The sequence below is a fragment of the Cucumis melo genome, chromosome 8 (genome assembly GCF_025177605.1).
Source record: "Cucumis melo cultivar AY chromosome 8, USDA_Cmelo_AY_1.0, whole genome shotgun sequence".
In the NCBI taxonomy this organism is placed as follows: Eukaryota; Viridiplantae; Streptophyta; class Magnoliopsida; order Cucurbitales; family Cucurbitaceae; genus Cucumis; species Cucumis melo.
The window spans coordinates 24,827,977-24,840,463 of NC_066864.1; the positions used below are offsets into that span (position 1 = coordinate 24,827,977).

Here is a 12,487-nt window from a genome sequence, read left to right on the forward strand (position 1 = left end):
CTGAGGTGTCAATTTATTTTCATGTCGATGTTGATGTCGATATCATGTAAATAAACGAAAACTTATGATTAAATAACAAATTCTATCCCTACAATTTAAATCTTTTAAGGTCTTATAAGTTATAGATGATGTTTGATGTCCGATAAAATTAAGAACTTATAATTAAAATCTACATATAAGTATGAAAAATATATTTTAATTTATACCAAATTTATAATTTAAGAAAGTTTAAAATTTGAGGATTAACCCGTTCTAAACAAATGGATATTCCTCAGACGTTGACTTTCAATAGCAACATTCAACATGTCAAACAAAGCAAGGGGCAGAAGTTAAACCAACATGAACCGGAGTCGAACCGAACCGAACCACGAACCGAAAAGGAAAAAAAAAAAAAAAAAAACCCTCCTTTCTTCTTTGTCAATAAAACGGATGTTGAGTTCTTCCCTCGCTTGGGGATTTCATTTGGAGGCGCCACTAAAACACAAACCCTCTTTTTTTTGTTCTATCATCTCCTTCATCTTTTCTCTCTTCAAATTCCCAACTCCAATAATCCTCCATCCATGGCGGCCGCCGATCCCACTCAGCTTCATCAACTCTCCTTGCTTCTGGGTTCCGATCGTACCCACTTCGAAACCCTAATTTCCCATCTTATGTCCTCTTCCAATGACCAACGTTCACAGGCTGAATCCCTTTTCAACCTCTGCAAACAAGCACACCCAGATGCTCTTGCTCTCAAACTCGCCGATCTTCTTCACCCTTCTGCTCATCCTGAGGCTCGTACCATGTCTGCCATTCTCCTTCGTCGTCAACTCATTCGTGATGATTCTTATCTTTGGCCTCGTCTATCTCCTTCTACTCAATCTACTCTTAAATCTGTTTTGCTTTCCTCACTTCAAACTGAGGAATCTAAATCTATTTCCAAGAAGCTGTGTGATACTATTGCTGAACTTGCTTCTGGGATTTTGCCTGATGGGGGTTGGAATGAATTGATGCCTTTTATTTTTCAGTGTGTTACTTCTGATAGTTCTAAGTTGCAGGAGTCTGCTTTGTTGATTTTTGCTCAATTGGCTCAGTATATTGGTGAAACCCTAGTTCCTCATTTGGATACGCTTCATTCTGTGTTTTCTCAGTGTTTGGCTTCGTCTAAAACTGGGGATGTTAGGATTGCGGCTTTGGGTGCTGCGATTAATTTTATTCAATGTTTGTCTAGTGCTTCTGATAGGGATAGGTTTCAGAATCTATTGCCTTTGATGATGCAGACGTTGACTGAGGCTTTGAATTCTGGTCAAGAAGCTACTGCCAAAGATGCGCTTGAGTTGTTGATTGAATTGGCAGGGACCGAGCCTAGATTCTTGAGGAGGCAATTGGTTGATGTGGTTGGTTCAATGTTGCAGATTGCTGAGGCCGATTCTCTTGAAGAATCTACCAGACATTTAGCCATTGAGTTTGTTATAACGCTTGCTGAGGCTCGAGAGCGAGCTCCTGGGATGATGAGGAAGTTGCCACAGTTTATAAGTAGGTTGTTTGGGATACTTATGAATATGTTGTTGGATATTGAGGATGATCCCGCATGGCATACTGCTGATACTGAGGATGAGGATGCGGGTGAGACTGACAATTATGGGTTTGGCCAAGAGTGTTTGGACAGACTTTCTATTTCATTGGGTGGAAATTCTATTGTGCCTGTAGCCTCCGAGATGTTTCCTGCTTTCTTGGCTGCACCTGAATGGCAAAAGCACCATGCAGCACTTATTGCTCTCTCACAAATTGCAGAGGGTTGCTCAAAGGTACTAGCCGCCCCTAGCTTTGAATTTTCTTCTTTTTCTTTGCTCTTCGTTGTTTTACTTCTTAAAAGGCCTGAAGGTTGCGAATATGGAGTTTTTACAGCGTGCTCTCATTTATTATACTAGCTTTACTTCATTGTTGTATACTAAAGGTATGATAGTATTATTGGGTAGATGAAGTTGAAGATAATAAATTCAGCTTCAAATTTATGTACTATATACATTAGTTGGGTTATTATTTTTTGTTGTTGGTTCCTTACCGCTATGTTTGATTCTTCTACGTGCATTGGTTTGTCATTCTTACCAGATAGTTTTCTCTTATTTGTGCAGGTAATGATAAAGAATCTTGAGCAAGTACTCTCCATGGTTTTGAATTCGTTCCAACATCCCCATCCACGTGTAAGATGGGCAGCCATTAATGCGATTGGCCAGTTGTCTACTGATCTAGGCCCAGATTTGCAGGCTCAATATCACCATCTAGTTGTGCCGGCTTTGGCTGGAGCTATGGATGATTTTCAAAATCCACGAGTACAGGTTTGTATACCCTTCTTTTTATGAAATGTGAAACTGGTGTAGTCAGTCGATCCTTTTATACAAATATTTTATGTTCTCTTGTTCCTTGCGGTCAGATAATATATCCAATTTTTTCTCTACTGTTTATCCCTCCAGAAGCTTATGTACTGCAACTTGTCATCACTCTGTGATGATTTACATTCCCATTTTTCTGTGTAGTCGATTAGGAAGTAATTTTTTAATGAGGGTAAGGGATGGATATCTGCTATGTTTTGTTCCTATGGCTGTTTCACGTTATTTGAATGAGCGGTCACTCAATGGAGTTCTTCTTGCTTGCTTCTTTTGGAACAAGTGCACTGTATACTACATTTCTTCAAGGTAACATTGCTCTATTTGTCACTCTTTAATCTTACAGGCACATGCTGCTTCAGCAGTTCTCAATTTCAGCGAGAATTGCACCCCAGATATTTTAACACCTTACTTGGATGGAATTGTGAGCAAGCTCCTTGTACTTCTGCAGGTATTCTACGATCTTAGTTGGCTTACCTCCAATTTATATGATCGACATTTCACTACTTGTAGGCAGTTAGATAAATCATTTGAATGAAATACACTTTTCCTTCCTATGACAAGCGTTATTTGTTTGTTTTGCGGTATAATGGTGATGCTTTTCAAGATTTTTCTTTAAAAAGATTTCTTTTTATATCTGCATTACAGAATGGAAAGCAGATGGTGCAGGAGGGTGCTTTGACTGCTCTTGCTTCTGTTGCTGATTCATCTCAGGTTTTTTACTCTTTACTCTTATTTCGATTTTTTTATAGCTCTTTTGTTGTGAATGTATCAAACTTTTCTTTTGCATGAACAGGAGCACTTCCAGAAGTATTATGATGCTGTAATGCCTTACTTGAAAGCTATTCTTGTAAATGCAAGTGACAAGTCCAATCGTATGCTTCGTGCCAAATCCATGGAGTGTATCAGTTTGGTTGGCATGGCTGTTGGTAAAGACAAGTTTAAGGATGATGCAAAACAGGTTATTTTCGATAATGTTTATCCATTATTCACGTACTCTATTTGAACTTAAACTTTATCTTCAGTCAATGTTGCTATCGTGTCTTTTAAATTAAATAATAATTGTTTAAATCAATCTTTCTGCGTACACTAGTAGTTGTAGTTGCCAATCTTTGGTGGCCATAATGGACTGAAATCTTTTATGATCTGTCTTTTTGAAGGTTATGGATGTTTTATTGTCGCTACAAGGATCTCCAATGGAAGCAGATGATCCCACAACCAGCTACATGTTACAAGTGTGTTTTGAGCATCTTCAACTCACATTTTTTGTATGGATTTGGTTCAAGTTTGTTGGTCCGAAAACAAGGAAAATAATTGCTTACTTGTTTTGCAGGCATGGGCAAGACTCTGCAAATGTCTTGGACAGGATTTTCTTCCTTATATGAGTGTTGTGATGCCACCTTTGCTTCAATCTGCTCAACTTAAACCAGATGTCACAATCACATCTGCTGATTCAGATGCTGATATCGACGACGATGATGATAGGTTTGGATTTTAATTCTTGTTTAAGTCTTAATTGGAATGAATACAATCTAAATTTGATAGGTTTGTTTCCCTCTTCTTATATGTATATTATCTTTTAAAAAAACTTGAATACCTCCAAGACATTGTGGAAGAATGCTTGTTATTTATCTTACAGTAACTATTGTGTTCAATGTATTGTCACATTGTTTGCTACTTTTCTGTTGGTTGTGCAAAATTGTCCACCAGTTTTCAGTTTGTTCTTTAACCAAGTTTTTTTTTTGTAATTTTTCTTCGTAAATTGAAAAATTGTTGCTTTTATTGCAGCATTGAAACAATAACTCTAGGTGACAAAAGGATTGGCATCAAAACTAGTGTTTTGGAGGAAAAAGCCACTGCTTGCAACATGCTGTGTTGTTATGCTGATGAATTAAAAGAAGGATTTTTTGTCTGGATTGATCAGGTTGCTTTAGTGAATTACATTTGTTTGTCTTCTAATATGAGCAGTTGTAGTTGTTTACTGCAGTACTAATGCTTCTTCTATTACTTAGGTTGCTCCTACTTTAGTTCCACTTCTTAAATTTTATTTCCATGAAGAAGTTAGAAGGGCTGCTGTTTCAGGTAGCCAGTTTTTTCTCTCTTCTATATGCTTTTGTTCTCCTTTAAAATCATTCCAAGAGTTCATTTAAATTACCTTTTAACACTTGTTGCTTATTATCTGAACAGCCATGCCGGAGCTACTGCGTTCAGCAAAATTGGCTGTTGAGAAAGGGCAGTCTCAGGGTCGTGATGAATCCTATGTTAAGCAGTTGTCGGATTATATTGTACCAGCTTTGGTGGAGGCATTGCACAAGGTTAACTATTGAATTACATTTTTTAGCAGTGATAGATCCTTGTACTTTCATACTGAAATCCACCTTTTATTATTGATGATCTTATGTATTTGAGAGTATTGAATGCTAAGCTATGGCATTTTATTGATCTAAATGGTTTACAGGAGCCTGAGGTGGAGATATGTGCCAGTATGTTGGATGCATTGAATGAGTGTGTACAGGTTGGTATTATGAAATTAACATTTGAGGAATTTCAATGAGTCATTGAGTCTTAAAAGCAAACTTAATCCACAAATCTTTTAGAGTCATAGCCACCCCATACATATGTGATATGTCACTCCAAGTTGGTTTCAAGGCTTCTGGGATATTAAAAGAGATTGTAGTGTTATATTTTCCCAATTCTCTTTGGGGAGAAAAATCCTAATTGGTATCCTAAGAGAATTCAATTTTATTGTTGTACGGTTTCTCTTTCTTCTCATATTCATTCTTGAACTATATGTTGCTTTTCATTTTACTAGATCTCTGGACCACTTCTTGATGAAAGCCAAGTACGGTGCATTGTGGATGAGATTAAACATGTTATAACTGCTAGCTCCTCAAGAAAGCATGAAAGAATGGAGAGGGCAAAAGCAGAGGATTTTGATGCAGATGAGAGAGAATTACTTGATGAAGAAAATGAGCAAGAAGAAGAAGTTTTTGATCAGGTAAGTTATTGCCATAGACATGCCATCATGTGCCATCTAGTAGTTGTTTTTTCTGGTCTATTTTAAAATTTGAAGATTAGTTTGAGAACAAGTTTGTATGCCTTATTATTGTATTTTGATCAGGTTGGTGATTGTTTGGGAACTTTGATCAAGACTTTTAAGGCCTCGTTCTTGCCTATGTTTGATGAACTCGCATCATATTTGACACCTATGTGGGTAAGTTTCTTGAAACTCTCTGTAACAGTTACTAACTTTTATCTTAGAAAATAGCCACCGTTTGACTCTACATGGGCTTTTCATCGTTCGCAAAGTATGCTCAAACACTTCTGTTTCTCTACCTTACAAAGATGTAAATTTTTGCCGACAAAGTTGTCAATCACTTCGCTCAAGTGAAAATGAAATATTATCTGTTTTTAAGTTATTCCAAAATCTGCATATCTGCATTACATTAGGCGAGGTTTATCAGATTTATTCTATCACTTTTTTCTTGCAACTTATAATCATAGGTCTGTGGAAAGTAACCTGATTGAAATGCATCTGAAAGTACTTAATCTTTAATTGTCACAATCTTTGGTGTGTAGGGTAAGGATAGAACAGCCGAGGAGAGGAGAATAGCAATATGTATTTTTGATGATGTTGTGGAACATTGCCGTGAAGCAGCCCTCAGGTAATCATTTCATTGTAATTTACTGCCCTCTATAAGCATTTTGTGTTGATTTTCTTATTGTGAATCAGGTACTATGATACGTACCTTCCTTTCTTGTTGGAGGCATGCAATGATGAGAATCCTGATGTCCGTCAGGTCTGTTCTTGTATGGTTGTAAATATTGATTTTATTTTTAGTAGCTGGCAAGCTTTATCTAACTCAAGCATTACTCTATTTGCAGGCTGCTGTTTATGGTATTGGTGTTTGTGCTGAGTTTGGTGGATCTGTATTCAAACCACTTGTTCAAGGTTGGCTTCATTTGGATCTCCGTTTTTGAGCTGTTGGGTTCTCTCTCTTATAAATGGTGAATGAATTTGTTGTCTTCTCTTTCTTTTGTGCAGAGGCACTTTCCAGGTTGGATGTTGTGATACGGCACCCAAATGCACAACATTCTGAAAACATAATGGCATATGACAATGCTGTTTCAGCTCTTGGAAAGATATGTCAGTTTCACAGAGACAGTATAAATGCTCCTCAGGTACAAGTTTTTGTTTCTTCTCATGAATTCTTATTTGTCAATGCTGGCAGCATTTTTTTCTAAGTGTTTAAATAGATTCTATTCAGTTTGGATGAATTCGCTCTTTCTTTTCCTAGTGCAATAGATTTTGTGATGGTATTTTTCAGTATAATCGTTCATGCACTTCTGTGATATATGTAAAAACATTATAATCTAGAGTATTTGCTAAGGTTGTAACGTGAATTAGGCTATGAAAAAAATCGTTTATATTTAACCCATGCTCTTGGATAGGAAAATAAAGAGTGAATTCATTCAAATGAATGCCAAGGTTGTAACTTGAATTAGGTCATAAAACATGTTTTAAGTTCTAATCAAGTATTCTATTTATTGCACCAATGGATCCTGTTCACAACCGCATCACTTAATGGTGCGTGTACACAATTATTTGTCTTATATGCATCTGTAATTATTTTCTTTGGCAGTTGGTTCCTGCTTGGCTAGGCTGTTTGCCTATCAAAGGAGATTTAATTGAAGCAAAGTTGGTGCATGATCAGCTTTGTTCAATGGTTGAAAGGTTGAAATTTCGATCCCAGAATACATTCTACTCAAATTTTTTTGCCTTATTCATTGTTTACTCACGTTTTTCCTGCATTTAATTAACAGGTCTGATAAAGAACTCTTAGGTCCGAACAATCAATATCTTCCCAAAATTGTTTCCATTTTTGCTGAGGTAATGCTATATCTTAAGATATTCTGTGACTGCTATTGTCTACCTATAAACACAAGAACTTTGTGGTATCAGGGATCTTGGGAACTTTAGTCACAATTGTATTCTTAACCTCCTAAGATGTTTTTTATACTTCAACTTCTCAATTTCTTGGGGGCATTGTTGATCTAGGTTCTATGTGCGGGTAAGGATCTTGCAACGGAGCAAACTGCCAGTAGAATGGTAAACCTTTTGAGGCAGCTTCAGCAAACTCTACCACCGTCCACACTTGCATCAACCTGGTCGTCTTTGCAACCGCAACAGCAGCTTGCACTTCAATCAATCCTGTCGTCTTAGTGTAATTGGAATTGGCAAGACAGATCATATTGTGTCAGATCCTGAGTTGGTTAACATCTCTTGAATGGGTTGGTTGGCTGTGTGTTTTGTGGTATTTTTTGAAGCGTTTTAGCCCGATAATGTCATCATCTCATCCCTTTTGCATTACGAAGCACAGCAGTCATCCCTTGAAGAAATCTGCTGCTGCTGCTGCGGCATTGGCGTCGCGTGTTTTCGTGATCCTGTCTCATAATGTATTATTTATTTTTTATGCGCTTGTTTAAAGCATCGATTTTGCATGGTCCAAAGGCGACAAGAAAGAGTTGGTTATAGTTTGTGTGTATAGTACAAAATTATTGGTGAACTAGAGTCCCTACCCCTCAGAAAAAAAGAGTGAAGCAAGCAAAAAATAATGTCGAGTGGTTAATTGTTATTTTGAGGCTTTGAAGTTTTGGAAAAGTTGAGGTCAAAGCGTGTCATTGAAACAAAGAACGGTTAAGTTTTGGTATTTGGTTCTTTAAAATCTTCAGTATGATTATTTAAACAGAAGTTCCCAGTTTTGCTTATGGTGCTTCTTTTCAGTATGTCTGCAGGGAGGAGTGCTCGAACCTCCAACCTAACCTCAGGATATGTTTCCATCGAGCGAAGTTCGCATTATAGCTTATTTATGGTGAATAATGATTCTGTTCACGATGAAGTGGAATAGTTTTTCCTTAGTTGAAGGTGTATGGTTTTGAGTTTGGTGGAACCCATTGGACATTATTTTATCAAGTGGTCACATGGCCTAATATGGGAGGGAACACTTAGATTTTTTTTTTTTTCTTTTTTATCAACATTTGATGATTATAGTGAGAAATAGAATTGATAAATTAGATTTAAATAAGGTTCAAAATTAATGATGGTTTGTAACTATTCGAGTTACAAAACTAGTTTTATCAAGTATAGGTGTTTTTCTTAATAACGAGATGGTCAGAATGTTGTTTTGGTTTGTAACAATGACATTAATTTTGAGAGACTAATATTAACTGTAATCCATGCTCAATCACAAGTTTAAGAAAACCAAAATAGTATCTAGTTTTTGGTCCGCTCTTTGAAGCTTCAAATCTTAGATGATCTTTTGCCCTTCATCAAATTGAACTTCATTTGATCATACATGTCATCTGTACGTGTATTCTATTTTACATACATTAGAACTTAATTGAGATGAGTTCATCTATACATGTATTCTATCTTGCATTAGAATAACTTAATCGAGATGAGTTCGCATATGAAATTGGTTGAAATAATGATAATAGATTTCGCGTAAATAAATACAATAGGATACAGAAAGTTTCTAAAAAATGAAATAAATAAACATATTAATAGCGACTAAAATTGAATAAAATATTTTAATCTAATAATAAATAACAATAATAATTGATATGTGGACTTCAAGAGCTTCCAAGATTATACCTTTACAATTTATGGATAAAGCTATTAAATGATATTCCCTCTCTTATTTAACAACTCCATAATAAACTTCAAATATTTATGATAAAGAAAGCATTAAGTTAAAAACATTGTAATATAGTATAATAAGAAGACACAACTACGTCATCTTTTTTTATATATAAAAAAAGATTGTTAAGAATTTGATTTTTTTTTTTTTTTTGTAACAAAAAGTATTAAATGGACCAATACCTTTTAAGAAAAGAGAAATAATATATACTTTAAAATAGTATAGAGTTTATTTTAATGGATGATGATTATTGCATTGCTACTTGCCTTAGTGATTTGGATGTTACAACAATGACGACGTGCAAAATGGGACACCATTATTTCCCTATTTATTCAATTTTTTAATCTCATTTTCTAATTATAAAAAGAAAGTTAGGCTATTCTGTAAATTCAATCAATGATTTTTTTTTTTAATAATTCTTGTATGTATCTATCCTTTTAATCTTTTAAAAAATTAGGGAAACAAAATTAATTAATAAAATTTCCTAAACTAATAATTATATTGATTACAAGCTCCAACTTTCACCCATTATTATTATTTTTGCATCTAATTTCTATTGCTACTTGATGGTTTTTCTTTTTTTAATTGATATCGAAGTTATGTTAGATGAAATAAGTAAAAGTTAGAAAAAATCATTGTAGATGATAAAACTGTTGAAAATATTTGTGACATATGATAACATTTTAGAATCTATCAATGATGGTATATTTTGGTATATTTTATTTATGTTTTGGTTTACTTTGTTATATTTGGAAATAAACATAATTAAAAGATGGTATATATTAATGGTTCGTTATGGCCATTTATTTTAACATGAATGTAGATACGAAAGAAGGAAAGTTTAAGAATGTAATTTGATTTTGTTTTTTTTTTTTTTTAACAAAGACAAAAGATAGTCTCTCTCTGATCTTTGTGTGATCCTCAAAACCTATCTGTTAGAAGTACATAATGGTGTGCCTGCTCACCAGTTGAGTTGGAATAACATTATTAAATTTTAATTTTCAACCTTCATTTATAATTCTTTTTTTTTAAATTGAAAGATTTGAAGGGAAAGAATTCGAACTTTAGACCACTTAAAAAGAAGTGAAGTAATTCTCAATTAAAAAAAAAAAGCACATCTTAAATATAACTTCAAATATATAATTTTCATTGGTAGCACATATGACATAATAATAAAGTGTATAATAGCATTTTTCAAAAAATTGAAAATGTAGCGCAATCTATTGTTAACTATACACTCCATCACTAATAAATTTTTATTGTCGATATGATCTATCATTTATCGATTTTGAGAATTGAATCTAAATTTTTTTATATGTGTAAATTTAAGTTCGCTTTTGCATTGTATTATATTTGCCAATGTTTTATGTTAATTGCTATATTTGCAACTTACTTACTCTTTTTTAGTGATCTCTTCCTATGATGTTTGCAAAGCTAAATTGTTTTAGCACACTCTTGTGTAAATCTTTAGAGAAGTGTGAGTCTTACTTTTTCAGCTTCTTACATTGAGCGGTTTTCTATGTTTGTTTTAGGTGATGTAATATATTTTAGATTGTCCATGTTTTGTTACCTTTTTTAGTACACCAATTGAGGGTTGGAAGATTCAAATCTCCAATATCTATAATGAAAAGACATATCAATTACGGTTGAACTTGATGTGACGTTCTTTTGTTTTACTTATACTTCAACAAAAAAAAAAAAAAAGAAAGAAAGATAACAAATTGTCGAAGATAATGAATTTGAACATAATTTAGTGAATACGATGTGAATAATCGATATCATTTCAAATTGATTAGCTATCTAAAAATTGAAGAATAGTAGATAGACTCAATCATAAATTTTGTAAATTAATAAAAATAGAAAGGAGGAATATAATAAATAAAGGAAGTTTGTTTTTATTTAGGGTAACCAATGGGACGAAGGTTGAGAATAGGTTGAGTTTGTGTTTGTCTTCATTGTTGTTGGAAGAGCCACCATTTTATTTGTCTATTTTCTTTCTTTTTTTTTTTTTTTAAAAAAGAGATTATCCTTATATTCTCATTATTTTATTGCATAGATATTCTCAAACTTCTTTCCTTAGGCCTCCAAGTGGCATCATTTTGTGCTTCCATGACTTTCTCTCTCTCTCTCTCTCTAATGTTTGACTTAGTTTCATGATACAGAAACTTTGTAATTACTTTCTTACCCTTCTATTTTTATTATTATTATTATTATTTATTCTTATTCTTATTATTCTTTGTCAATCTTTCACACTCAAACAATTTGTCGGACTTAAAACAAAAATCATTTTTGCCTTAACCTCACTTTTTCTCTACAAAAATATGAATTTATTGAACGAAAAAAAAAGTTATTTTATCATTTATAATTTAGCCAATTTAGTGGGTTTTTATTTATTTATTTTTTTTAATGTTAATACAACCCTTTTATAATTCGGTAAAGCATTATATCCTCAACTTTTCGAATCTCCACTTTCAATATGTTGTTGGTGAAGTCAACTAGAAAGAAAAAATTTCAATCTATTATTGAAATTAGTTTGGTTTAAAATTATTAATTTTGGTTAGTTGAACTTTCTTTTATAGAATATAAATACATTTAATCCATAAAAAATGTTAATTTTTTATCATCATTATTTGATTTTTGTATACCAATACGTTGGTTTCACTTTTGTTTTCCATAAAAATTGAAGCAAATTGTAGTCATATTTATATTGTTGTGGTTAAAATCATTAGTCATATTTGAATACGATACCGTCAAAAGTTTAAAATTAGTTATTTTATTTTAAAATAGAATACTAATAACGGAAAAAAATGATCGAAAGCATTAAAATGATATACTAAAACATTTTTACAAAATACACTCGCTCTAAAAGACCCCAAAAAAGGATTAGTCAACCAAAAATTTTTGTTTGGATCATTTGTTCTTCACATTCCTTAATTCTTACTCTTACTTACCGCATGAAGCTTTAGGCAAAATTCAATTTGTTATTATAATTTATTATGACTATTGTAGTTTGTATTTGGGCTATAGACTAATTTGGTTAGGTAGAAAATAACAAACACGGTAACATAATGAACAATAGAACGAGTAAGAAATAATAAATAGAATGAGAGATTGGAAATGATAATACTATAGGTCGAAACAAACTTTTATAATTGATCCGTTGGTGTCCAAAAGTTTTGTTTTTAAAATAATAGAAGAAAAAGAAGAAAAAAAGGCATTTTGAAAGGGTATTTTGGGAAAGAAAAAGAGTAAGAAGGGAAGACTTCAATTACATAATTCATTTAGAGTTAATTTTATAATACACAAAAAAAATGAAAGACCAAGAACATGAAACCAAACACAACAAAACATTACAAAAGTTTGATTGCTGCCATTTTCAAATTTCAACTCATTACCCAATTAATTAATTAATTCCCAATT

At 33.2% G+C, this 12,487-nt stretch overlaps 1 protein-coding gene across 1 annotated transcript; it reads left to right on the forward strand.

Moving 5' to 3' along the window:
- Positions 1–441: 441 nt before the first annotated feature.
- Positions 442–8,118, forward strand: LOC103485988 (uncharacterized). The gene is made up of 20 exons (XM_008443770.2): positions 442–1,787; positions 2,115–2,318; positions 2,713–2,817; positions 3,015–3,080; positions 3,163–3,327; positions 3,527–3,601; positions 3,700–3,851; positions 4,155–4,290; positions 4,379–4,448; positions 4,554–4,681; positions 4,825–4,881; positions 5,179–5,364; positions 5,488–5,580; positions 5,946–6,031; positions 6,100–6,166; positions 6,252–6,318; positions 6,412–6,548; positions 7,010–7,101; positions 7,191–7,257; positions 7,426–8,118. Exons 1-20 carry the CDS (start codon positions 561–563, stop codon positions 7,588–7,590), a joined length of 3,345 nt encoding a protein of 1,114 aa, XP_008441992.1. The 5' UTR covers positions 442–560; the 3' UTR covers positions 7,591–8,118.
- The last annotated feature ends 4,369 nt before the right edge of the window (positions 8,119–12,487 follow it).

Excerpts from the sequence above, each read along its gene's own strand:
- LOC103485988 (XM_008443770.2), top strand. The coding sequence starts at position 561 with ATGGCGGCCGCCGATCCCACTCAGCTTCATCAACTCTCCTTGCTTCTG. Across the intron at positions 5,365-5,487 it reads AAGAAGAAGTTTTTGATCAG|GTTGGTGATTGTTTGGGAAC; the intron begins GTAAGTTATTGC and ends TATTTTGATCAG. Across the intron at positions 6,549-7,009 it reads ACAGTATAAATGCTCCTCAG|TTGGTTCCTGCTTGGCTAGG; the intron begins GTACAAGTTTTT and ends TTTCTTTGGCAG.